Source organism: Atractosteus spatula, chromosome 2, assembly GCF_055471065.1.
Source record: "Atractosteus spatula isolate fAtrSpa1 chromosome 2, fAtrSpa1.hap1, whole genome shotgun sequence".
NCBI lineage: Eukaryota > Metazoa > Chordata > Actinopteri > Semionotiformes > Lepisosteidae > Atractosteus > Atractosteus spatula.
The window spans coordinates 10533250-10559703 of record NC_142707.1 but is presented as its reverse complement, the minus strand read 5'-3'; the positions used below and the strand labels follow the sequence as shown (position 1 = coordinate 10559703).

At 37.3% G+C, this 26454-nt stretch overlaps 1 protein-coding gene across 2 annotated transcripts in view; it reads right to left on the bottom strand.

Moving 5' to 3' along the window:
• Positions 1 to 26454, bottom strand: part of ppp3ccb (protein phosphatase 3, catalytic subunit, gamma isozyme, b) — a 79518-nt gene that overhangs the window by 23606 nt on the left and 29458 nt on the right. For both annotated transcript variants that reach the window (XM_088929901.1, XM_088929910.1), the window contains exons 3-9: positions 25938 to 26062; positions 13728 to 13839; positions 5297 to 5442; positions 4016 to 4155; positions 2929 to 3006; positions 2250 to 2344; positions 1147 to 1272 (exon numbers count right to left, since the gene is read on the bottom strand). In XM_088929901.1, the coding sequence (XP_088786027.1) occupies positions 1147 to 1272; positions 2250 to 2344; positions 2929 to 3006; positions 4016 to 4155; positions 5297 to 5442; positions 13728 to 13839; positions 25938 to 26062 (822 nt within the window). The remainder of the gene's footprint in view (positions 1 to 1146; positions 1273 to 2249; positions 2345 to 2928; positions 3007 to 4015; positions 4156 to 5296; positions 5443 to 13727; positions 13840 to 25937; positions 26063 to 26454) is intronic.

The following is a 26454-nucleotide window of genomic DNA, read 5'->3' as shown; positions in this document are numbered from 1 at the left end:
TTGATGTGAGTCTACAACCTGTGATAAATTCATTGTACAGAAAAGTTGGGTAAAAACCAATTACAACAGAACTAGCCAAACAGCTTTAAGGTGACCCTCCTCAGTCAACAACAGTGAACAAAAGATCAGTCACATGAGAGATGTGACGGCCAATGTAAGAAAGTTTGAAAACAAAGTGGAGACCAAACAGCTAAACTTAATTATCATAGGTCGATTTCTCCCATCATTTTGCTCTTGTGCAGATTTTGGTTTAGTACTTTCTGCCTTTTCCTTCTGGTAATTATGAATAACGCAGCAAAATAAGACATTGGACAAGATCATTAGAGCCAGAGCCTTTTGAGCTTTACTGGCTTTATGGAGTTGTATTCTTCAGCTGGTCCTTAAATCCTTCTGCTCCCCCTCTATACACACACAGGAGAGCTCTATGCCAGTAGAAACACAAGTCCAGACATTTGCAATGGCTCTAAAAGCACACAATGAGCAACCATTTGAAAGAAGGGCAAGATCCTGTATATAGCACCTCTGGCCAAAGTGCTATACATCTGTATAAGTACTCTGTATACAGTACCTATATTATATATAGATGTGTGAGCAAAGAGCTGTGTGCACAAGAGCAAAATGATGGGAGAAATCAGACTGTGATAATAACATTTAGCTGTTTGGTCTTAGACGTTACATATTGGCACATAAACTGGAAGACACATATTAGGAAGCCAAATGGGCCTCCACTTTGTTTTCAAACTTTCTTACATTGGCTGTCACATCTCTCATGTGACTGATCTTTTGTTCACTGTTGTTGACCGAGGAGGGTCACCTAAAAGCTGTTTTACTAATTCTGATGTAATTATATTTTTATTCTACATGATCTGTCAGCTACAATTAACTGAGAATAATTAATGAAAAAGAATATACTGAAGTCTGAAGGAGCAGACATCTGTACATCACAAGCACAGTGGCAGCTTAAATTATGGTTAATGTGCATTTAAACTTCCATTTTCCAAACAAATCGTGGTGAAACAGCTAGTTCTCCACTTGGATCTCACATAAACCAAGTTAACACTATGAAAAAAAATTCTTATCTCACCTCTTTCCCTGCCTGCATATCTGCAAGGAAAGATGCTAGGAGTGTGAGGCTGGTGCGATTACCTTTCTCCCCGACGAAGGGCAGGGACCACGTGAACACATCCATGAAGTTGGGCAGCCAGTATGGGTGGGGGGAGCAGTTGAACTGTCGGATGTTCATCACATTGTTCTCGTATTTCAACACAGCAGCTGTGAAGCAATGAGAGGAACCTCTTTAAGTTTCTCTCAATCACAAATTCAAGTGGAATACCCACTGGTAGAAACCCTTTACACTGCTTCAATCAATATACTGTATAACCAGCTGCTGTTTCTGACCACATGGTTACTCGGACATAATTCACTGTAGCAAAGGTTCTTTAGGCAAGATACCATAGACCTGCAAGGACTGACGGAATAAGAAAAAGAAGAGTCTCTGGTCTGAGATTACACCACCTGCCCTGTGCCTGAATTTCTGAAGCTACATAAAAAATTATAACATCAAGCACTGCAAAATGTGTTGTACATGGATCTGTATCACTGCAAATCATACTAAGGCATGGGGGAAAAAACAGTAACCTGTGACAGTACAGAAGAGAAAAAAATATTAAGTTTGGATCTCATGGTGAGAAGTGAATTCCAGCAAGTGAAGCACTAAAGTAACATATTTGTGTAGAAGTAAGGTGTTCACGCATTGTACACCTTGGCAGTGTTTCGAAACATGATCTGCATCTGTGAACATGCCAATTTGCACGCCCCCAGAATGGCACATTTAGATACTGTGCTGCCAAGAAAGCATCAGTCACACAAAGCGTTGTCTTCAACACCAAACACCGCAATCCTCACACACACACCTCCACTCTCAGGATGAACACGAATCTCCAGGCCAGAACCTTGATTTAAATGCATTTTAAATTATGGATACTTGTGACTTCCTAACAACACCCATGGCTATTTTGTTACATGCTTTTAAAAATAATTAAACCACATCTTACAAAAAATAAAAATTAAAAATATATTGATATATTGACTCAAACTGCAGTCTGACTGCCTGTTTCATATGATTTTCATGTCATATTTCATATGTCTTATTTATTCTCAGAAACAGCCACTACCATGTCACTTTTTCTTCTTCTTTTTCTTATTGGAGATATCATTGATTAAATTATTTTGATTCTAATCAAACTAACCTTTGTTGTTGTATACGTCTAGGTAGTTTGGTGCAGAAAAAATTGTAATTAATGAGGGGAAACCTGTTGTCTGGCTTTTTCTGTACATTCGGTACCTAGGAGGGGAAACAAAAACAAAAAATTGCACTAGACAGGCATTCAGTAAATACAGATGACAAGAAAGCAGTGAACATGTTCAACTCACACAAATAGTTAAATCCAAAAGCAAACTGAAAAAACAATCATGATCAATGAGGTTATTTTTTCTGACCAAAGCTTACAATCACAAACATAAGATACAAGATACAAAATGTTCAGTACTTATTTTACAACCTTTAAGGCATACAGTTGCAGACAGAAATAAGAGCAAACTGAAAGTTTGCATCTTAAAGTATTTATAGCCACTTTTGTATTAACTGGGTTTTCAACAAACATAACAAAGGTATGCATCACTGCCGCAGAAGATCATTTTATTTAAAAGAAAGCACTGTACTTGATAACCTTTTTTCGGTTATGTTTTCAGCAGTACATGTAAAAAATAAAGTTCAAACAAAATAACATGTCATTTGGTCATTACTATCTTGACATTTCCTACAGTCGCTTTTTAAAATGACATTTGCCTTTGTGAACTGCAGAAAAATTGATTTGTCCAATTTAAGGTTTATTAGCAAGTGAAGGTTGCAAAATCATATTGCCTTACCCTGCATCTTGAGCTTCATGTGCCCTTATTACTGATAACAAGTTATTATTTAGCAAGAATTCGCATACTGCTGGATAACTGCAAGAGAAAAAGGGAAACTTGACAAAGCAAAAACAGACCGAGTGAAACAAGACTCATACTCTTTAACATCTCTGCATCTCCAAAACCATATGTGTTTTACAAGCGATACATGATATGAAAACAAAAATGTTAAAAGCCATAATGAATCAAGTTGCAATAACTTCTTGTTGAGCTGTAGTTGTTTATTTCTTTTAGCCTTTTGCTCTCTGGCTTTAATGGTTGGGTAATGAGCTGACACTGTGAGTTGTTCAAACCCAGCTAATGACTGGCTTGGATACCCACTGTCGCGGTAGTGGCAAGAGCACACAGAAGTACTCTTCATGTGGCGGCTGGCATTTTTCCGCCCAAGCACATTCTGCAGACCACCTGCATTTGGTTAGGAAAGCCAAAAATGATGCCAGCTGGAAAAATGTACAGTATGCACGGAAGAGATGTATAAATGGATCAAAAAGTCTTTGGGTGAACCCGATTAATAAAACTATCCATTTCATCACAGCCTCTCATTTTTCCCACTACAATTATTCCCACTTACCAAACCTACAGTATGTTCAAACATAAATGAACAAATATAGTGGGGCACCCAAAAAGATCAAATGTTTCACACACCACATGATACAGCTGTTTAAGCCAATTGCATGCATTATTGTTTCCATTGCTGACATCTTTAAAAGGTTTTAAATTTAGTTACACATTTATCTCACTATCAAATTGTCAACTAGTGTTTGGAGTGGGGGTTTGTTCACGGGGCTGCTACATTGTATTTATTCAAAGTTACAAGAGAAACACCTACAAACCACCGAAAGCTTCTGCATTTTAGCACTAACTGCAAATCAAGTTAAGAAAGGCATCAACTTTTATATCACAATCCATCCAGTTTTCAAGGCATTTTATCCGTGACTGATGAAAACAAAATTGTGAGCAGGTCACGCAGCTGTGGCAATTCCTTGTTATGTTTAGTAGTGCTCTTTTAATAACCTAGTTAAGCGTGCATTCAGGACGTCTGTACCTGTAGAAGTAAGAGCAGCCTCGCACAGTGTTATGGCTGAAATGTTCTGAGGATTTCTCGCTACCATAGTCCTCTGAGGGGTCTGACCACAGCAAGTCACACATGGGTCCAAAGGCTGGGGGTTCTTTAAACCTGTCTAACTGAAAAACACAGGAACCATACTCAGCACAGAGCTCAGATAGTCACACAACATAACATATAATTATCTGTATGGTCATTTTCTGTACAGATTACTAGCCTGACTTGACCAGTTCAGAAGTTCCACCTTCAGCTTGCATAGAATAACATACATAAGTTATGTAAACAAAATATATATTAAAGTCATTAAAGTGTATAGATATTTAAAGAAAAATTCTGATTTATGCATAGCTTTTTTTCAGTTTATTTTTCGATTTCTTTGAAGTGATCACAATATTGTAACAAAACAAGTCTATTATAGAATTGTTTTTACATTTTGTTTAAATTATATATTTTATTTTAAGGCCCCAGAGACAACTGACAGTGCCAACAGATACAGCAACTACTGTCATGAAGCCCACAGTCATTAGCAATGACAGCGAATGAGAAAACACTTTTATCCTATTCCTGGAAAACCACTATCCAGCAGGTGTTACAGTTCACCCTGAAATCATCGATTTGTAAAATGCAGATAACCTCTGAGTAATTTGGTAAGTTATTCAATTATATCAAGAATGGGCAATTGTGGTGCTTGTTAACTACAATGTTGAGATTGTCATTCAAACTGAGTTCTTCTACTCATTACTTAGTAAAACAAATCACTTACTTCAGTGGTCAAAACAAAATTATTTCAAGTGCTTAGAAATTTATGACCCATTCACCTTGATTGACTGAGGCCCCTGGTTTAACCTTTCAGAGCAGTATTGCCCTACCTCAATGCTGAGGAACTGAGAGGGAGAAGCTTCAATCAGGGCTGTTCAAATCTGATCCTTAAGGGCCACTATGTCTGTGGGTTTTCATTCCAGCTCAGCTCTTAACAAGGTAAACAGCCTGTTTACTGGCTTAAACGGAGGTATTTAACATTTATGACAGTGCATTGTAGCCGCATTTGTGTAAAGTTTAACAAAAGTTCATAAGAACAGTTTTTCGGAGCTCAAAAGTGGTTCAAAAACAATCAGATCAGCTCAGACTTTCATTCAGTAAGAGCCCAGGTGGAGAGAAAACAATTCGACACAGGAGCACTTTGGGACCCCAAGGAGAAAAGCCGTGCATTTTCATGTAGACATCAATTTAAAAGGACAGCTTTTGCAGTAGGGCGCTTACTTTCCTAATGTCATCTAGGCAGTTTATCTCTGGAGACAGTCCCCCATGGACACACAGGAACTGTTGGTTGAGGAGTGCAGCAAGAGGGAGGCAATCAAATGCCTCCATGCAAGCGTCGTATACCCGCTCTGAGTATTTGATCTTACCTGCAGAAAGAAACACACCAAATGAGTAAATGAGTTACATGGAATTTCCTGTAGGCTTTCCCCAATGCTGACTTCTCACCTTCTCATGATAAAACATTACTAATATCACTAATATCCATTTTCCTCTTTTGATTTCATAGCTTGTGTTGTTTTGCAATGCATTATCTTCTGAGGTTAACATTTAACTTTTTGGTATATTTTTTTGCAGGTGTATCGGTCTTGAAACAAGAGCACATTACTAAGATCCTGTCCGTTTTTGCAGGTGTATCAGTCTAGAAATGTGAGTACATTACTAAGATCCTGTCCACACTGCGTAACCAATCTTGAGAGCCATATTTAATGACATTGTAAACAATCGAGACCCATGTTCCTACTCTCTATGCATACAAACAGATTGATTTATTTTCCTACCAGTGCAACAGACACTGGGAAAGTACCCCATGATGCTCAATGCATTTGTAAATTGAACCAATTCAGACGTCTGACCCCCTTTTCTGAATATCACAAGGTACCAACCATAAATGTGTTGAGCATTTAATTTTGAACTGAAGTTCAGCACTGTCACTTCTGATATTAAAAGCTGGTATGATTTCAACATCTTTCCAGCTCTCTGACTCACCATTTTACAGCTCAGAATTATGACCAACAAATATAACCCATAGCCATTTACCATTATTGCAGTCTTTCTCAGGTGCCTGCTTCAAGTACTGCATTTGCAAAAACCTTTGGTTTAACGTACAGTTCTAACACTTAGCATTTTGGTATAGTGGATAATGGATTTTGACAAATGCTGATCAGTAGTACAGCATCTACCTTTCTGTAACACCACTTCATCTGATGCTATTTTAGGACAGTCTCAAGGCTCTTGACTGAAGTGAACCCAAGTCTGGCTCTTAAGCATATTATTAAATGTGAATATCTCCACTTTACAATCCGATTTCCAGATAAACTAATAAATGCCTAGGGTGGACATGACCTATTGCCACTCCTGAAACCCACCACTAGTAGTCTTGTAGTCCCTTCTGTCTTGACCTGCATTGTTTGTCAGTGCAAACAAGATGTCAAGAACACTAATGATGCAGCAAAAGGTCAACGCTAATTAATATTTTGGTGCAAATAAAAATATACCATTTTGATGAGAATTGAATTCTGAGGCAGTAGAAAGACTATATTAATTCTAACACTGCAACAAAAAGTTTGCGCAACAATGTAAATTTCACCCTTAATGATCAGTATAAACTTGTGAGATACAGCCCACTGGAGAGGGAATGTAAAAAGAAATGGAGTGTTTACAAAATATAGAAAACATCTTTGCCACATAAAAAACACAAATGAAACTGATTGTTCACAGCCATCTTCACTGGGGAAGAAATTTATATGTTAAAAGAACAGTAAAGGCCGCTAGTAGGACACAGTTAGGAAGACTGAATAAAAACATTTTTAGCTATGGAACGTCTTTACTTTCAAGCTTGAGAATCTTTCAATTTAACAGTAAAAACTACACAGATCATAGAGGGAAAGCCTTATATGCTTGGTTTTGGGAACAGTCTGTGAATTTTGTGCAGTTACGGAATGTTCTTGATAAAAGGCTGAACAGATAATGTTTGTGCTTCTGACATCATAAAAGTCAGGACCTAACAATTTATAGCACTGCAGGGAAATACAAGGGGAAAGGAGGTAATCCCTCAGTCCTAGCAGGATTAGAAATACTTCAGTCCGCAATGTTTCCCATTCTTCAACTTCCAACTATGTCCCCCGATCAGGCAAACAGGTTTAATGAATCTTGGGCAATACCCTGGGATTGAAATATTAAACAGCCTTCAGGGGTCATTTCAAAATTAAAGGCCTCCTTTTAAAATAACATTAAAAAGAAAAGGTTAAGACACATTAATTTGCATGTATACTGTAAAAGCAACCAACAGAGGTTAATTCAATGCAGAAAAGAGACAAAACCGCTCAGCTATAGTGCATAAATTCATACATGTACTGAAAGTGTTTTCATTGACAGTAGTAAAGCAAGTCAACATTTTACAGCGTTTGAATGTATCTTTCAATTTCTTTACAATGTGCGATATGAAATAATGTAAAGATGATACATTTTCTATGTTACTGACACATATGCCACGGTTTTAAAATGACAAGAGAACATAACTACGAAACCATAAAACTTATGGGTCTTTTCACACGTTTCTCACTGCACAGATTAGATCGTGGATTAACCCAAGTACTACAGTATTGCAGATCATTACATTAGTTTTGTCATCAGAAAAAAACATTTCAGCATTTTGCAAGTCAGGAAATGCTTCCACTGGGTAACTCAAAGGCTCATTTTGTTCCCTTGATAGTCTGGCTGCTTTATTTATATAAATATACACATTTAAATAGGCCCTTTCCATTTCAATTCAATGATTACAGCAACTATGGTTGTCCTTCCACTTGCCTATCAGGGCTTTGACAGAGAAAGCTGCCTCCTAACTGGTAGTGCTATGGGCTGTCAGGTGCCCCCTGTCCCTGAACAAGCTGCTCATTAGTGTGCCACTGACCACTCAAGGTGATAATGCCATAACATTAGATGGACGGGACACTCCACTCTTTACTGACATGCATTTTTCATTTGGCTTTTTTGTCAACTTTCAATAAAAAAAAATCTTTTTTTCTATAATTGTTATATAATTTTTTATAATTGTAATTTTATCATCTTTTCCATAATTGTTTTTTAATTAGACTTTTTACTAAACATAAAATATAGCAAATTTTAAGCAGCAATTATTAGTTTGTCAACATATATCTTAATTATACAGTGTTAGTGTCTATTCTTCCCACATAAAAAAGGAGAGTCAGTAATATAAATACCAAAGTTATTTCCTTTGATGCTCTGTTTTTAGTGTTGACAACAGAGATACTTCAACATCTGCTACTACAGATGACTGCTTTTCATCTCCAGTTCTCTGTTTTTAGATGAGAAGAAAATGCTTTCGTTCTTCTGCGGCCTTGAGCTGTGCTGTGCTTTCACAATCTGAACTGGTATTAAAATGTAACAAGTTTGTTCTTCTTACATCTTTGTAAATAAACCACTGGGGAATACTTATTATCAAGATGTTCCAGTGGGCAGACGTTAAAACAGAGGGTCAATTCCCAGGTTTATTTCAGAAGTCATGGCTTCTTGGTTCCTTAAGAGTCAAACATTCTCATCTCCATTTCCATTTCTCAGAATGTCAAAAATACAGCTTAACAGGTTTAAAACCCAATGGACCGAGAAGTCCACACTGTAACCTTCACATATTTCCTCTTCATCTGAAGTTTTCTGAGTTCAATGAGTCTGATGTGGTGATGTCAGTGGACCTCAAAGGTACATACATGTTTGTAGGGTCACACTTAGGCATTCAAACAAATAAAGCCACAAATAACAGACTGCAGTAGAACCATCGGCAAAAAGCAGCCTCATCCCATTTTTTCTTAGATGTACTAAATAGTCTGAAAGAGTACAACAATGAACCTTCCTGACCTACTGTATATAAATATCCTTATACAAAGACCTTCCATTTTCAGAGGCATAAGGCTGAAGGGTTAAAAATAACTGTTAATCATGGGCCTCCAGTGTTGTATTTACAGTAAGCGCTAATGCCTCACTCAGATTGGTTTAATGAATCCTGTGTACAGAAGCAAAGGCAAGTTAAAATGGCAAACTGTGTTTCACTGCAGGCGCTAAAATAATAATTCCTTTCACTTATACGGTACTTTTCTAGACACTTCATTCAAAGCGCTTTACAGGTAATGGGGACTCCCCTCCACCACCACCAATGTTCAGCCCCAGCTGGATGATGCGATGGCAGCGATAGTGAACCAGTACACTCACCACACACCAGCTCTCAGTGTGGAGGAGAATGTGATGAAGCCAGTTTAGAGATGGGGGATTATTAGGAGGCCATAACTCGTAAAGGCCAATGCAAAATTTGGCCAGGATGCCGGGGTAACACCCCTACTCTTTTCGAGAAACATTCTGGGATTTTTAATGACCATACAGAGTCAGGACCTCAGTTTTACGTCTCAAACAGAAACATACACTATGCTTGACAATACAACAGTCTTAATTTAGGAGCAGAAACATTCTGGAAACCTGGCAACAGTGGATCTCAAGCTATAAAACACACAGATCACCAGTTCCTGGCTCTGCAATTAATTCACAAATACATAGCTATAGTATTTCTCTGCCTCCTATAATTAAGGTATTGAAGAGCTAAACTGGCACCTAGTCCAAAAACACAAAGAACTCTTTCCGGTTAAAGAATTGCTGGAAATATTTTATCTATTATTTGGTATTTAGTAGCTTTAAGGGACTTTATTATTTGGTCACATTTTACTTAACTTTGATTTTAGATTAATTCTGGTGAGGCCATATTGATTATATTTAATTGGAATTAAAACAAATGATCACATTTGTTTTTTTTTTGCTTTTTTGAGACACTTTAGAACTTTTGAGACACTTTTAATGTGCAGTCGCAAGTACTTTCTGCTTATCTGGTTTTGGAATTAAACATAAAAAACTGTTACTTATCTTTATCTTCACATCTTGACTGAGGCAATAGTACCATTTCAACCTCTTTGTGTGGATACACAGCTCAAATATGGCATTAATTGTGCAACACCAATCTTTTTTTTTATTTTGCTTCCACTAAAATTAGACACATCCTTTCAGACCTCCATTTCCAAATAAAAATAACATACAAAGTGAGCATGTACTCCATCATTTTAAGTTATAATCTGTAAATGAATAAAGTTAAAACCTGCAATGAATGGCTTCTTATAATGTTTGGACACTGTGGAAAATTAACCAACAAAAACAATTACGCTTGCTGTGAATGAAATGTCACAATCCTGTAAATGTATCATCGTTGCTATTATGGGTAATCCCTGTAACAAGGTAGAGTGGAAGGACTAAAATAGTGTAGGTGTAAAGCTAATGAACAGAAGCAAAATCCCGAGAAAAAAAATCACAGAAATGCCTACCAAACACATTGCTTACTTTGCTCTATTGTAAAAGGATAAAAACTTCAGAGATCAAAATGAGAATTGACTTATGGATATAAAACTACACTGTAATGTTCAGCACTACATTTCTACATGTAGTACTGCAGTTTCTGCATTTTTTCCGGGAGGGATGCTTTGCAATCTAAAAGTACAATTGTTAAAGCACCTCTTTTTCTGCTTAATGAGCAATAAATGAAAAGACTAACTTTGTATTAACACTAGTATTTTAAAGAGACAGTATCTTAATAAACAGAATAATGCAACAGAATATAGTATTATAATGACAAATGCATTTAATCTGAATTTTCCTCTTCATTTTATCGTATCCATAGCAATTTTCTGTAACACCTGTAGGTCTCTTAACTCATTTCCATATTAATGCTGAACACCTGGAGTTTTTCTGGGCAGTACAAAAGAACACATTCTGTATTACACAGATTCAGACAAACACACAAAGCAAGACTAATAAAATATACAAAATTCTATATTTATATTTAAGTGTATATAAAATAAAGCCTAGATGTTTCAGTTACAGATACTGGCTAACACAGCCATGCAACAAGCAAGAGGTTCTTCACTGAGAGCCAATAATTCGGAAAATAATTACATTACTTATAAACACACACTGGTTATACTATATATAGGAGCTGACACGTGCTGATCTGTAAGATGTCATGAGTGTACTGCAAAAGTGTTGGCATGTTGATGGGAGGGCATACTGAATTTCGAAACTGCATAACAGAAGGCACTGGCTATGTTTAGAAAAATAGCTCAATCCTATAAACTCATAAAAAGATGCATCTAACTGACTTGTGTCAAATAAGCAGAACTAATCTGACTGCTGCTTTGCACCATGACTGCGATTAAATCTATACTTCAGCTTTTGGTATTTTCTACAAGTCTTATTTAAATACAGGAAGTCGCACAGTTTCCTTCTGGTCTGGGGGGTCCAAAGAAAGTAACATCTCTCACACTTTCAAACAGAGCTGACATGTTTGTTAAGGGTTACACTTGCAGCTATATTTGTGGCTTAATTCAACATTATTTGCTCTGCCTTTTTTTTATTCATGTGCTTATAATGTACCGATAACTACACAAATTATAGTAGTGGGAAACCCATCTTCTATGAAACTCATCTGAAATTAGAAACAGTATCTTGTTTTATGGAAGTGAGTTACAGGCTTTTATCTTATTGGAATATGAAATTCTATTTAATCATATTCTTCTCTGCTTAAAAATGTATAATAGACCAAATTTTTGTGTTTCCCAATGCAGACTCGTTATTCCATTGCTCTGTGAAGATGACTGATACCAAACTTCAAAAACCGCCCAGAGCATATTATCATTTGTGGCCATGGCTCTCTTTAATTACTTTAAATCTTCTGCATATGTGACACACAAAAGACATCAACAAAATTAAACAAGATGCTTCCTAGTCTATTCTTTTCCAGGATTTTCAGTAAGACAGCAAAAGAAGCAGTAGAGTTTCCAAAACAACAAGTTGCACGCTAGCGTATAATCAAGAACTGTACCAGCAGGGATAAGGGCAGTGCCCCAAAAAAGCTTTGTGAACAAGTGCAGCAGCATCTGAATGATAATCAGATGTTCACACACAGACATGTGTTCCCTTCCCATGACATTACTTTTCTCAGTGATCACTTGACATTTTTGTTATCTGCACTGTTATCTGTTTGCTTTTGCTGGCTCCATGTTAACAACTGTGGGTGGAAGGCTGGTGTTTTAAGAGACCTGTGCCTAGTAGCTGAGCTCCAGGAAAAACAGTGTTGTCTAAAGAGAAGAAAATTAAGAGAAATATTCGGTATCAAAATATAATAAACATTATAACTCAAAATATAATCATTCAAATAATATATTTGTTTGCATTTAATAAACTGGTGCTGTGATGCACTGATTTTTGGAGTATACAGTATAAGAAGCATTAATAAATTTTGAGTAGCCTCTTTCCCCTGCCCAAAGCAAGTCATTCGCTCTTTGATTGAAAAATTGTCTCCACAGTAGACCAATACTTTGCTGTATTAATTTAAATTAGAGATCTCGACTTGCAAAAATACCTCTCTAACTTAGTTAACTACAGTCCTGTGTACGAATCTACAATTTAAGATGCCTGAAGCTTCCAAGTGAAACTACTGACTCTGAGTACAAGTCAATTGAATTTGTTTGTTTGTTTCTGTGGGGTAAACTAAGCAACTATCCACATTAAATCTGATTAAAGGTTTCTGCTCAGCAGGTACACTTATTAACTGGTCATGTTCTACTATGGGACGTTCATGTTATAGATAATTATTTTCTTTCTTTCATTGCTTTTTCTGCTGTGAAACAATGGTGTCAGTCTCTTGGCTAATATATCCTAGCAGATGCAAATTCATTCTCACCTGGTTTACACAGTTAAAGAAAGGATTATTGTATTAACATGGGAAGTTTGGCAATAGCACAAATGACTTTGTTTTGTAACATCTACTTTGTTAGCATCTGAAATGGATGTCTTTTGTTTCATTCATCATAACCAAAAATCTAATTCATGCTGTGGATCCCAGACAGTTGACCCATGTATAGCTTTCTCGCATGTTTTTATTTAGAAACCTCATTTGCTAAAAATCTGTTAAATTGCAGCCAGATATACCTAAAACAAAAGGAAACAAAAGGGTCCTGCTAATAACAGTTCCTCAGTTGTTACATAACACGATATATTTTTTCTCGTTCAGCTGCTGTGTGCAATGCTCACCAGAGAGCCCTGCAATATCAGCAGCAGCAGAGATTCCTCAAAAACAGATGCTTGAATATGTTGTGGTGAAACAAATTAACATTGGAATATACTCTGAAGTGCATTTGTGAGGCACGGCATACTGAAGTCTGTGCAACATCGAAACAAAATCTGTTTACTCACAAACAGTCCTCTGACTGTTTCTGAAAGACTTTTGGCAGGAATAGGAAGACATGCAACACAAAACACCAGCTGTGAAGTAAATTGTTAGGAAATACCTTCAAAGGCACAAAGGTGCACAGAATGTTGATTGAGAAAATTAAAAAATTCAAAGATCTATCCCTAGGCAACTTGTTCCGATTAAAAGCCACAGCATTTTAACAGTAATTCAAGGCTTTAAATTAAATTCAAGTCTTCAGGTAGTACTTAATCTTGCTTTCACTTTTAATAATACTAACATTCATTGATATCTAATCTAATAAAAACCATGCTGTGTGCACACACACAGGCACACAGTCTTTAAAGTTGCACTTACACTCCTGTTTGAAAGTGAAGTACTCTGTGAGATGCCGGCACTCGTGGTTGCCTCTGAGGAGGAAGAGAGTGGTGGGGTGGTTGATCTTCAGTACCCAGAGGAACAGCACACACTGTGGGGAAAAAGACAACATCAGCACCAGCCACAAGACACTGAATACACCACAAACATCCAGCTGCCTCTGCTGAAACGAGAATAGCACCTAACATGATGGAAGCCGTTGCATTTCTTGTAATCTTTTTTATTTTGCACCTTTAGAATACTACTTAGGCAGAAAGAGCTTTTCATTTATCTAACAGCATTGCTTAAACATCAATCAATAAAACAACAAAGGTTTTGAGACAGATCCGCATTGATGGCAATAGGCTGCAGGTTCTCCAGAAATTGTGTAGCTCGTGATTTTATTTAAGCCAGCTCCAATCAGCTGTTTTTTTTTTAAGGTTTTGCTTTAATTTAGCAGGTTAAACTACTATTTAAGCATTTGTCACGTGAAGTTCCCATTAGAAAAATGAAAACAGATTTTCTTTGAGTAAAAAATAATTTGGTATTTTAAAAGTATCGCTAGAAGCATTTGCTAGACAAATTCCAGCAGAAAAAAGTATTGTTCAAAAACAGAAAAATGGTAAGGACCAAAAAACATTCAATTGAGCATTTCTGCGTCGGCAGCATTTCCTTTGGGTGACACTTTTATGAAAGCAGTTACAGTTCACTACTATGTAGAAAAGCCAAAAGCCAAACAAATCAGTACAGAATGTGAACCTGCATTTAATAAGTTACAAATGAAGCACAAATGCAGTGCAGGATCGGGTATGGGTGACCGCACACAATAATCCAAGAGTCTTATAATACATTTAAACATACAGTTGCATACAGTTGAAACAGGTCAGCATAACATCCTGTGATCTGTCTTATAGAGTCCAAATAACCTCTGAAAATTTGTAAATCTTCATTTACAAACAGATTTCAAGACAGGGTACTTAAAATTAGAGATGAAAGTACCATAATGAATGGATCAGAAAGGTCCCCACCCCCACTCGCTTCTTGAGATATGCTTCATAATGCAATTCTTGTACCATGAAAAGAGACCGCTCAGTCCTAAAGACCTGTCTTTGTTGATAATCCCTGAACAGAAGCTCATTGCCCCTCTCAGCCAGGCAGCTGAATCTATTTGCAGGCCCGCTCTGGTGCAAACACACTTGTTTGCATTTTAAAGCACTGTGCCTGACAAAGCAAGGGATGATTAATGAGGAAACAAAGTTGCAGCATGCCTATTTCTTTGCCAGGACCTTCCCAGGACACACTCAAATGAACAGCTTCTCCTACGTTATCAAATTAAAGCAGGCTTTTTACCTAGGTCCATCTTTGCCATTTGAAAACGTCACCCAAAATACTTGAAAATGAACAAGTATTTTAGACAGTCATATATCTGAACTCTGATAAGCTTTGACACACTCCATCTTTTTCCATTTAATCCCATCAGACAATATCCTAAACTCCATTACTTACAATCTGAAAAAACTCTCATGAATGCTGGCAGGTTTAATGGAATTCAAGGATAGTGAAATTTATTAAAATGGAAATTGTAATGGAAGTCAAACTACCAAGAATGGATATGCATATGGTTTGTGAGAGATACAATACTTTACACATGTAAATATGACCAACACCACCACCCCAGCTGCTGCCACATCCCACTACTGAATAGTTGTTTGATTTTATTAATTCCAGGTTACATTCCTAAATAATGCAACTTCTATCAAAATAAGTTAGGGGAAGGAATGAGCTTAATATGTGTTCGCAATACACAGTTTACACGGGTACATACATTTCATGTAGTATAATCTATAACAAAACAAAAAAATAAGACAGTGTTACCAACTCCTTTAGCTTTGTGATCATGTTAAAACCCCCAGAGGCATTTGCTGCTTCAAGGTACACTTTTTGCCACACACTGTTCATGCATTTCTAGTCAACGTGGGATCAGCAATGTATTATGTGATGGTAAGAATTCAACTTTATGATGATATAACCATTCATAATCTGAATTACAGGTTACAGCACTGTCTGCAAGAATACGAAACTTTAATATCTTCAACTTTTATTTTCATTTCCAAAACAAAACAACTCACTAAGCTCCTACACTGCTGGTTTTTAGTGCCTTGAAAAACAACATTAAGTGTTGGGATTTTGGACATGAAGATTCTCAATTCATCAATGATGGAAGTATGAAAAGATTTATAGTCTTACACAGATGTATAGTGGGGCGACTTGTTAACAGGGACTGCCTGTACCACATATTTGAAGCCCTGAGTGTACTTCAAGCTTGTTCCCTTATTCTGAGTAAATGTGACATGAGATTATAATAACAACCATACTGCTTTTATAACTGCTCAGGACTAATTGCTTGCAAAACATACAATGAAACAAGCTGCTGCTGTGAATATGGGAGTCCTGCAACTTGATTATGTTAAAACATGTGCCTAGGAATGTAATTTAGGAAGATCTTTTGTCCAGCAAATATTGGGACATTGTCTGTTCTTCTACATGGTAGTGAAACGATAGATTATTATTCTCTTTACTGGTAGAGGTTGGGTGGAATTGACAACCAAGAATCACCCTCCTCTCTTTGCTTTAAGAGTGTAGTATAACATTGCTGCGCTCTCTTGTGCTAAACCATCTTAATATGTTAACCTCAAAAAACAAACAAGCACATATCAAGGTGCAGTAGCAGGTATTTTTTGAGCCCTTTGAAGGGCAGATGCTGCTGTCTATGCTGTTGGTAAACTGCCCTTTCACCCACCAAGCACAAGTTCTCTCCAGACACGGGGTGTAGCTATAGCTTTGTTGTTTCAGCTGTTTGTGTCACTAACCTTGCAGCACAGAGAAATCTCCTCTTAAGTGTGGCATAACGTGAATGAACAAGGAAACCCCCTGGAAGTATTCATAGTGACATATATAAAACTAAATATACAAAGACCCCTAGACATAAATAATGTCAGGACTTTGCTAATGTAATCTACAAACTTGTCTTCTGAATAATGCTTTGGGATTTTCAACTGAAAAAACAATGTTTTTTGTGTTCTGGGTTACTTTTGTCAGTGAGCAAAATGTTTTTGACTTAGAAAATAAAATCAATTTGCAAAGCAAAAACAAAACAAGAAACAATGTCAAAAAGAAACCAACACTTAAGACTGCCTGAAAAATGAGTTGATGTAAATGATGAAAATGTTGACAGTTTCAGAAAAACTAAAGCTGGGTTGCAGTATTCACCAAAAATCACCACTATGAATGTTCCAGTATTGCAAAATATGGTCTAGTATCACACCTTAGTCACTGTGGTGAGTAAATGATTAACAGTAAAGCAAGGTCTTTTGTTTTTTAATTATGTTATTCACAAGCATCACATTAAATCACAAAAAAATATATAAGTCTTAAGCAGCGAAGGTTGCATTTACTCCTAAAGATTCAATAAAATACATAAATTTCTTGTTGCTTTTCAATTTTATTTGGAATACATTATATTGCAATTTGTACACATTAAATTGTAGTTTACAATCAATCAATAAATTCAGTTTTGACTTTAACTTAGGAAAGTCAAAAAAAGACTGGATGCTGGAAACGTACTGTAAAAGAGTGCATTCCAATGTGCATACATCTTCGTAAGCTATGAGGAATGTCATGTGTAAATCAGGGAGTAGCTGTATAGGAGACCTATGGAAATGGAACTACATACCCAGAAGATCCAAATGGTCAGAGAAAGTACTTACAAAGATACCTACAAGAAAATAAAAGTATGATCTGTGGGTATAAAAGAAGCTTTGGCCAACGTTCCAATAATGATCTACAGTAGGAGGGAACATTAAAAAACACAGCTAGCACCCACTTCACATGTTCTGTGGATGCTGCTTGGTTTGACAGTCCTGAACGGACAGGTAAATTGTATGAGATTTCTGATTTTTTTGTGTCATTAAAAAAAGTTCCAAGGCGTGGAGTCACACAATTTATATCATAATAACTTTTTATTTATAAAGCACCTTTCAATACCCAAGGATGCTGGTCTTCTTTATAGTGATAAAGAAGTAAAAAAAAGCACAATAAAAGGTAAAAGAAAAAAATAACAAGAGCATACATGTTTAAACAGATAATGTACGTTAATGTTATCTCAAAATAAATTAGGGTAGATTACAAGGAGATGCAGAAATACCCGTGAAAATGCCATTTGGTCAGCAGAATCACTCACCAGGCTGCCCAGTGCAAGATCTAATCTTAAACTCCTCCTACTCCCTGCTAAAGATTTGACAACAGAATATTCACCAAAGCAATTAAATTCACATCCTCTTATACAAAAACAACTTACTACCTTAGTTAACCAGCTTAGAGAGGTCCTTCCACAAAAGGAAAATTATATTTATGTAAACAACCTGTTAGAATGAATGAATATTTACCATCACTGGAAATAAACCATAAACCTACACCACAACTCTTATTTAAGAACTAACGTAAATTCGATCTCACTAGCCATACCAAGGAGAAACTGTGATCTGGACTTTCTCATTTCCGCCCACACTTGCGGCAAAGATAAACACTAAATAAAGCTGCCTTAGCACCAAAGATGGAGAACAAAAAAACCAAAGGCTGGTTGGAAATGAAGACTACATAAACTGAACTGATTTCATTTGCCATGACTTAATTTTTTTTTTTAAAGAGACACAACAAGGTCACTGCTGAGAACTCAGCATCTAAGCCCCATGAACCAAATGCCAAGGTAACCACCGACAGCAGGTGTGCATTTAAATGTCATTTGAAATAAAAGATGGAAAAACCGAAGCCCTACCAGGCACAATAATGAGGAAAAATACTGGTAATAAGGACAACAGCCATGCACAATGGTTAGGGATGATGAGGATTCTTATATCGCAGCTCAATCTGACGACTAACCAAACTAGGAGAATAAAGGAGTCGGCATTTACTGTCCAGGCCACTACTTTTCCATTTTCACCTTTCTCTTTAGCCATACATTGACCAGAACAGAAAGGGAGATTTAAACAAAGCAAGAGGCATGCTTCTGACAGTGCTAGCAAACCAACAAAACTACCCTTAACAGCACAAGTCTCCAAACTGAAAGGGCTTGGAGCTTTGTGAACTGATGGCAGCCTTGTGAACAAAAATGTTTGCAAAGACATAAATGAAAGTCATGATCAACTGCCTCTCACATATGGCGCATTCAGGTATTGGGAGGTTAAAATAAGATATTAAGATTTAAACTGAGACAGAATTTCACTGTACACCAGACTCCACATCACCTGCTAAGCAGATCCTCAAAAAGTTTTATAAGAAACATCTATGAATTAAGTTTAAAGATATACTCCCTCAAGAAAAACTATGCATAGTACCCAACAGCACATAACACATCTACTGACACTAAACACATTTATAGGCTCTGAACAAGAATTGACAGTCAAATGAATGGAACAGGCTTCCTGTTTTAAATATCCTGCTTCTGATGCCAGAATAACCGCAGCTGCCAATCAGTGTTTCTATCCTTGCTAAGGTATCCGCTAGATTGCTCATTTTCCTGCCTCTAACAAGTGCTATTCAAGCACTCTCTGTCTCCGGCTGAATGATTGGTCATGCTGCACCAACAGCTGCACAAGTCCCATCATGTGATAAGCCTAATTTGAATATTTATTTAGACTGTACGGCACAAGTTTAGGGGGCAAGGCAGGTCTACTCAGTGCCCAAGCTTTGTACTCTCCCCCCCTTTGAAAGTCAGTTAGACTTTATAAGAATTTTTTTAACACAGGAAGCAATGTGGTTCTGCAGTTTCCTATAGGCTCTGAAGTGGCAGCCACGTTTCATTTGAATTCTAACCAGACAATATGATTCTACTTTCCAACATGTAAAGTCCCGTGGAGAAAGTAAAAGGCCTCTTGCGTGTTAACGCAATGCAAACTACCTTTTACCTTCCATGCATGAACCATGCAGAAAAAGACTATTTTAAAATAAATCGAAATTCAATGAGGTTATGTTTTTCTATTGATTTCAGTGAGTGCAGTTGTTTGACAATGCCTCTAAGTGGACCTTAACATTCTCTGCCAGTAAGCTGTTACATCTTGCGTTCTTTAAGCTTTTATCAGAACATTCCTCATTCAGAACTTCACCTATATCTCAAGATATTCTCCCTGGGTAATGTCAAATTAAATCTAGTTCTTGTACTCTATTATCAAGTCCACAGATCTCTTCAAAACAATCTTTGAGCATTTAGCTACTGAAATGTACTGTAGGCCTACATCTGGAGAAATCTTTCTAAAAGCATATGAATGGTAAATTGTCACTAAGCAAGATACATACCCCACAAAGTCCCTATAGGAAGAGGACAGTGCAAACGGAAAAAAGAACTAACAGAAACCATAAGTGAAGATGCGCATTACAGCCAGCCCAGCTGAGACTGTGTGCTTGCAGGCTAAACCAACCCAGATCGCTTTCCGCCACTCACATGGGGGAGCTAGAGGAAGTGACACTGCAACTATGGTTGTTTTGAAACTTAGAGATGGGTGACAAGAAATTTCTGATTGCTATTAAGTACATGAATCAATTAATAGCATTTAGAATGGATTTTATGACAACTGAATAAAAGAAGAACTGTGAAACCCCCCTGACTACAATATTAGTAATACTTTCATTGACAGAAACAAAGCACAACTTTCACCATGTACCTGCTCTCTTAGGATTTTTTAGTCTCAGTCATGTGCATCAAGAGAGCTAGCTCACTACCACAGTGGGTAATAATTTGACACGCAGCAGACGGCAAGCTTTGTTAACAATACATTTTAACTTTTGAAGAATTAATGTAAACCCTGATTACATGTACTTCATGTACTTACAGTTATGTACTTCAATAATAAAAGGATGCACAGTAAAATAGACATACCTGTGTTCCAGTACAATAAGAGAGGCAAACAAAGTCATTTAGAAGAATAAAACAATTTTGTGTAATTTTAAAACAAAGAGGTGGAAAAGAGCTGAAATATTTACATAGAATCAAATCATTCTTTAAGAAAAGTTTAACCAAGTCATAAAATTTCTGATTTGTCATAACACCTCTGATTTATCTCCTTGAAGTCTATGAAAACAAACGTTACATGTGAAGGTGCTAAGAAGAAGTATGGGAAGGTTCAATACACACTTTTAGCTCCAGTTAGATATAATTCTTTTCTTAAGTACAAAGATACTGCAAAAACCTCCTGCTCATGATATGCACATACTGTATGAAACTGAGAATACGGCGATTGTGGAGGAGACCTTTCTTGTGGACAGTTATAGGCCTCCACTTTAAACTGGGCTCGAGGGGTCAAGGAGACAGTGGCTGTCAACGCCCTCTTCTGAATGACATCAGCTGACGGGTAGATGGTTGGAGCTCAGGGCATGAAGGGCTTCGGCAGACACAACCCCACGCTGGACTCCACTGAGTGGATAAAGGGGCATTTTGATCACTTGAGTGCCTTTCTGCCACAGAACAATCTCCCGTCTCAGCCCTATTTGCTCTTTCACACATGCCCTTTCATGTGTGACATTTGGACGGGTTCCCTGTGCTCGCTAATCAAAGACCTCCTGGCGGAGCTGGAGATCAATGCTTTGACAGAGGTGCTGCCTGGAGCCCCAAGCTCCAGCTGGGAGTTAAAGCCAGGCACTTTCATTCCTCACTCACCCCAGGGCTAATTTAAACTGTACTACATTATTTAATCTGATCTCTCAGAATCTGACTTCTAAAGGAAAGGCCACAGTGGGCCTGGGTTTCCGGCTGTTCGAGTACAGAAGTTTGGTCTTTAAATAATAAAGTACCTTGCTCCCCCACTCCCTTTTCTTAATGGAACGATGTGCAATATAGAAGAGATCAAAAGTGTGAGGCTTAAATTTGCCATTGTAAAGAAAGCTGTTAAGATGTTAACTATGGAAAGAAAAAAAAAGTTATTTTAATTAGTTTGGGGGGAAAAGGTGAAATGATATACTGTATTTCTCAAGACTAAGTATACTGAAAAGTGTACTGATTTTGTATATTGATTAACTGCTTTGGCATAATTTTCCTTTATTGATCAAGTCACCCTCAAGTGACATTACTCCACCTAATCAGTAGGAGTGATGACTGAGCACAGAAGGTAAGTTGAATTGACCTGTCAAAAAGCCTGATGAATATCAAGAAAAAAAATGCAGAAAACAACCAATAGCAAGAGAAACATGCCATTGCCATTAGTGTGTTGGAGGTTGGACTAAGCCAGAGTACTGCTGGATTACACCATCTGAGGTGTTCATCCCCAGCATTGTCTTGGCAAATAACCTGGCAAAACATTACAGCCAAAGAGTATAAATGACAGGCCACAGTCTGAGAGACAAAGTTTGACACACCATCGAATTCCACCTTCACAATTAGTTTTTCAAACTGCTAGTTCTGCCTCATCAGAAATCCCAGGTTACCACAACACACAAATCAGCAGTCTCACTGTTTGGAGAGTAATCAAATACAGGCAAAATGTCAACACAAATGGGCCTAGTTCTAACAATTGTCCATCACTGCCACAGAATGAGCAATATACAGGATGCTTAAACCAATCTGATGGACTTCAGCAAGTGTAGTGCAGACATGCAACACGATACACTAATTGTTGCATACATCAGACCAATTGATGGACAGGTCCAAGTGTTGTGGTATGTGCAGCAGTTTCTAGTCACTCAAAACTCCTCTTCTAATGATTGATGGCAACCTGACTGCATGGTAATTCATTTTTCTGCCTATCCCAAACTGTCCAGCCTGCCATGATGAGCCATTCTAAGTATTTGCAGGACGAGTTGAGATGATGTGGCCTTCAGGGTTCAGAGAACATTTCTCACTAGAGAACAGGCACCTGCTTATCCAGTCAATGGGACAAGGAATGGGAGGAATGGCACGGATCCCACAACACAGGCAAACTGGAGCAAAGCATGAGTCATGGATGTACGACCTGTATTGCTTTCAAATGTTGCCACTAATAAACCACTAACAACAGGTCTACGGGCTTTCACTGTAGATACCCATTTGTACCCATAGTGTCATCCCTATTGATGACAAATGACAAATCTTTACACTTGTCATGTTTTGTTCATTAATACATCAGCACACCTGATACAAAAAAGGTCATTTTCATAGGTTATAGTTTCTTTTCATGCTCAATATCCACTACGAATTAAGTTTCTGCATTTTCACAATCCATTAAACGTATCATCTGTATGCTGATCAGTTTCTAAACACTCTTCGATGGCATCTTACAGTGAGTAATTCCTTAAGGTTGCCTGGCAACCAGGAGCATTAAGAAAAGTGCAAGGAGAGGCCTGAAGTAAATAAAAGTAGGGCTAAACTCCCTGTCCGGACTCCTGCCTGCAAACAAGTGATTTTGATTTCCTGAGAAACGAGACCCCAATTTGTTAGGTGCATGACCTTGACAACAAGGTAGAAAGATGCTGTACAGACAAGAAAGCCAAGAGGAAAAACAGATTGGCTGCTGAGCTCCACATGAGATAAGAGTTGAAGTGCTTCTTTACAGGCTGAATTTTTTTTATAATTCTTCAGAATGTAGAGACAACAGGATTCTAGGTTTGAATCTGAATTGAACATTTTTATTTACTGATCATCAACGATACAAAGGAAGGGCTTTATTCAGCTGACAGCAGCTGTGATTTTTGTTGGTCTGAACAGAAACACTAACGTCCCAGTACCATAACTAAGTAAGGGGGGATTCAGGTGGAACAGGTTGCAGCCCACAAAAACGCAATTGTGCTATCCCTGAAAATGTTTCAGGGAACTTTAAAACATTTTTAAACTGTTCCAGAAGACTAATGAAAAAAAGTCTGCAAAATGAGTACAATTATACCATACTTACCATAGTGATCAAAGCATTCATTTTCACAATAAAAGATAAAATATGCTGCTCTTAACAAAACATGAAGTAGTTCTATCACAGAAAAATAAATGAGATTCACAGAACTTTGGGAATTCTGTGAACTTAAAAGCAGGAATAATTATCAGCACTCTCTGATCACTGTAAAACAACGTGAAGCTTAACTCAGTACCTGCAGCAATTGTAAATACGTCAAGGGTTTTGTATTGCAGATATTACCCCACATGTGCTGGGAAGGTTGAAATCCAGTACTTACAGCATAGTTTGCAGAGTAGCACTCATAAGTGAAATCTCTTGCCAGTCAAACGCCCACATTGACAAAAAATACTACACATTTAATTTTGCTACAAGCGTCTGCACAGAGTAAAAACTGCCAGTTGACGAAAAAATAATATTTGAACAGCTTTCTGCTAAACATATATTTTCAATGTCATTCTTTGACTCTTTAACTGGATCTGCTTTAGTTAACATTTACAAAAGTCTCCCATTGTAAAGCTGACAAAGGCTTCAAGAAAGGATTTCACTGATTTAAACCATATGTGACAGCTTTTGAGCAATTCACTGTTTTTGTAGGCTTATATCATACACGCGAACATGGTGATTTTATAATAAGCAACCTATGTAGTTTTACTATAGAATTAAAATAAGATACCTTTAAACCAGGAAAAAGCTCAATGTATAAGCTTGTAAAACAGAGCCCTTCATCCTACATTACAGGCTTTGCTACTTTTGTCATTGTAACAGTGTATTACAGACACAAAATGTAGGTTCAGATAAAAATCGTTTGTGTTTGAATGGAAGAGTCTGGCACCTAGCAAGTCCTATGCCACATTGGATAACTCAGAGCACAACAAAAACACTGCCTCCTTTCACTCAGTGTCAGGAATATGCAGAGATTTGATACAAAGTCCAGCAGAGCCCAGAGGCACTAATCTATACTGCTTTCCCTAATGTGCCTGTATTCCTTTGTAAAGTAATGGGACATCAAGTCTAATTAGTCATTTAATTAACTTGGTCTTTTCCTTTCTACTAAGTAAACAATCACCATTGTTTAATCATACTATATTAGATACTGATCAGAGTAACTGAAGGCAAAGAAATAAAGAATAAAAGTTTTTTTGGCCTTATTATTTATTCGAAAGTTAACAGTGTGTCAAGATGTGGTGTGTAAAGGGTCTGCAAGAGAAGAATTCTTGCAAGCAAAATATTTTTCTTTCTTCTGATTAGCTGTTTTTTGGGAAATTTAAATATCTATTAATGTGATAAAGTCCAGACACCAACAAAATGAACAAAAAAAACACCATTCACGTTCAAGCCCCTTTCAGACTACTATACATTGGATTTAGATAAAAAAAGTGCAAGTCTGACTTATTACACCTATGCCTTTGTACCAGGAAAAAACATAAAAGAACTCAGGTATCAAAACTTCAGAGGCGATTCAGCTAGTTTTCTTGATTTATTGTAATATATAAGTTATTGATTCCCGAATCTTATTGTGCCACTTGCAGGGATGTTCAACATCTTAAAACTGTCAGGCTTAGGAAAATTGTTCAAGTACTCCAATTAAGCAAATAAGATTTGGAAAGAAAACCTGAAGACACACCAGACCACCAAACTGCCAATCTAAAAATATTACAGCAGCCTTTAAAGCAGGGGTCTCCAGCCCAGCTCCTAGGAACCCCCAATTTAGAAAATTTCATAGTTAACTTCCAAGCCATCATTTTGTAAAGATTTGGGACATTTAATTGTGATCAATTACAGTTGAAGGTGACCATTACAGCTAACTGGATAGCATCTCCTCAGGACCAGGGCTGGAAACCCATATTCTAAAATCCATAAAGCTATTTTTAGACCCTAAATGCACTTGTGATTTTATATTAATCTGTATCCTTAAATTATAAGACTAAGCAAAAAAAACATTTTTCTACAGTGAGGGGATAATTCACAATTTTTTAAATTCTGGAATATAAAATTAAGAAAGCCCAAATGGCCTCCTCTGATTTGTAAATTTCCCATGCTTGGTTGCTGGCAAATGACAAAGGCTCTGAATATTTAAGAACCACTTGCTCTAAGTCTAGCCCTGTCAAATTGAGAATCATCATATTGAGTTTATAACTAAACACAACATTACAACATACTGGTGTTTTCTGGGAAACAAATTACATACGCTCGTTTAGAGAAGTGTCCAGTAGAAAGTATCATCTTTATCTCTCCTGCCCTTTACATAAAAACTTCTTCTTCACCCATTCAACTCTCCCATAATGAGGACAAGCTGACTCACCTCAATACTGAAGTATCCTCGGTCCACATAATCTCCCAGGAAGAGATAGCGTGTGTTGTTTGGTGAGCCCCCAACTTCAAACAGCTTCATCAGGTCAAAGAACTGCCCATGGACATCACCACACACTGAAGACAAACAGTCAAAGATGTAAAGGCACTTTAAGACTATTACTGCTGGACAATTGGCCATACTACTGTTGAGCCAGATTCTCTTCTAAACAGCACAGAAAAGGACCTTTTATAGGCAATTCAGCAAGAATGCCACATATTGTTTTCTAAATGTCTGAGTTGCAGAATTAGAAACCAGTGGGTAGCACTCATAAGCATACAAAGGACACTCATCTGACTATATTCATCCTGTATTGATGTGCACAGCGATATAATGTGCACAATACTCATCCTGTATTGATGTGTAGAAATCCAGGGAATCAGGTGTTGGGAATTCCCAGCTATAAAGAAAGACAGCTGAAGCCCTACAATGGTGAGAATTTCAGAACGGGGGGGAAAAAAGGCCGTGT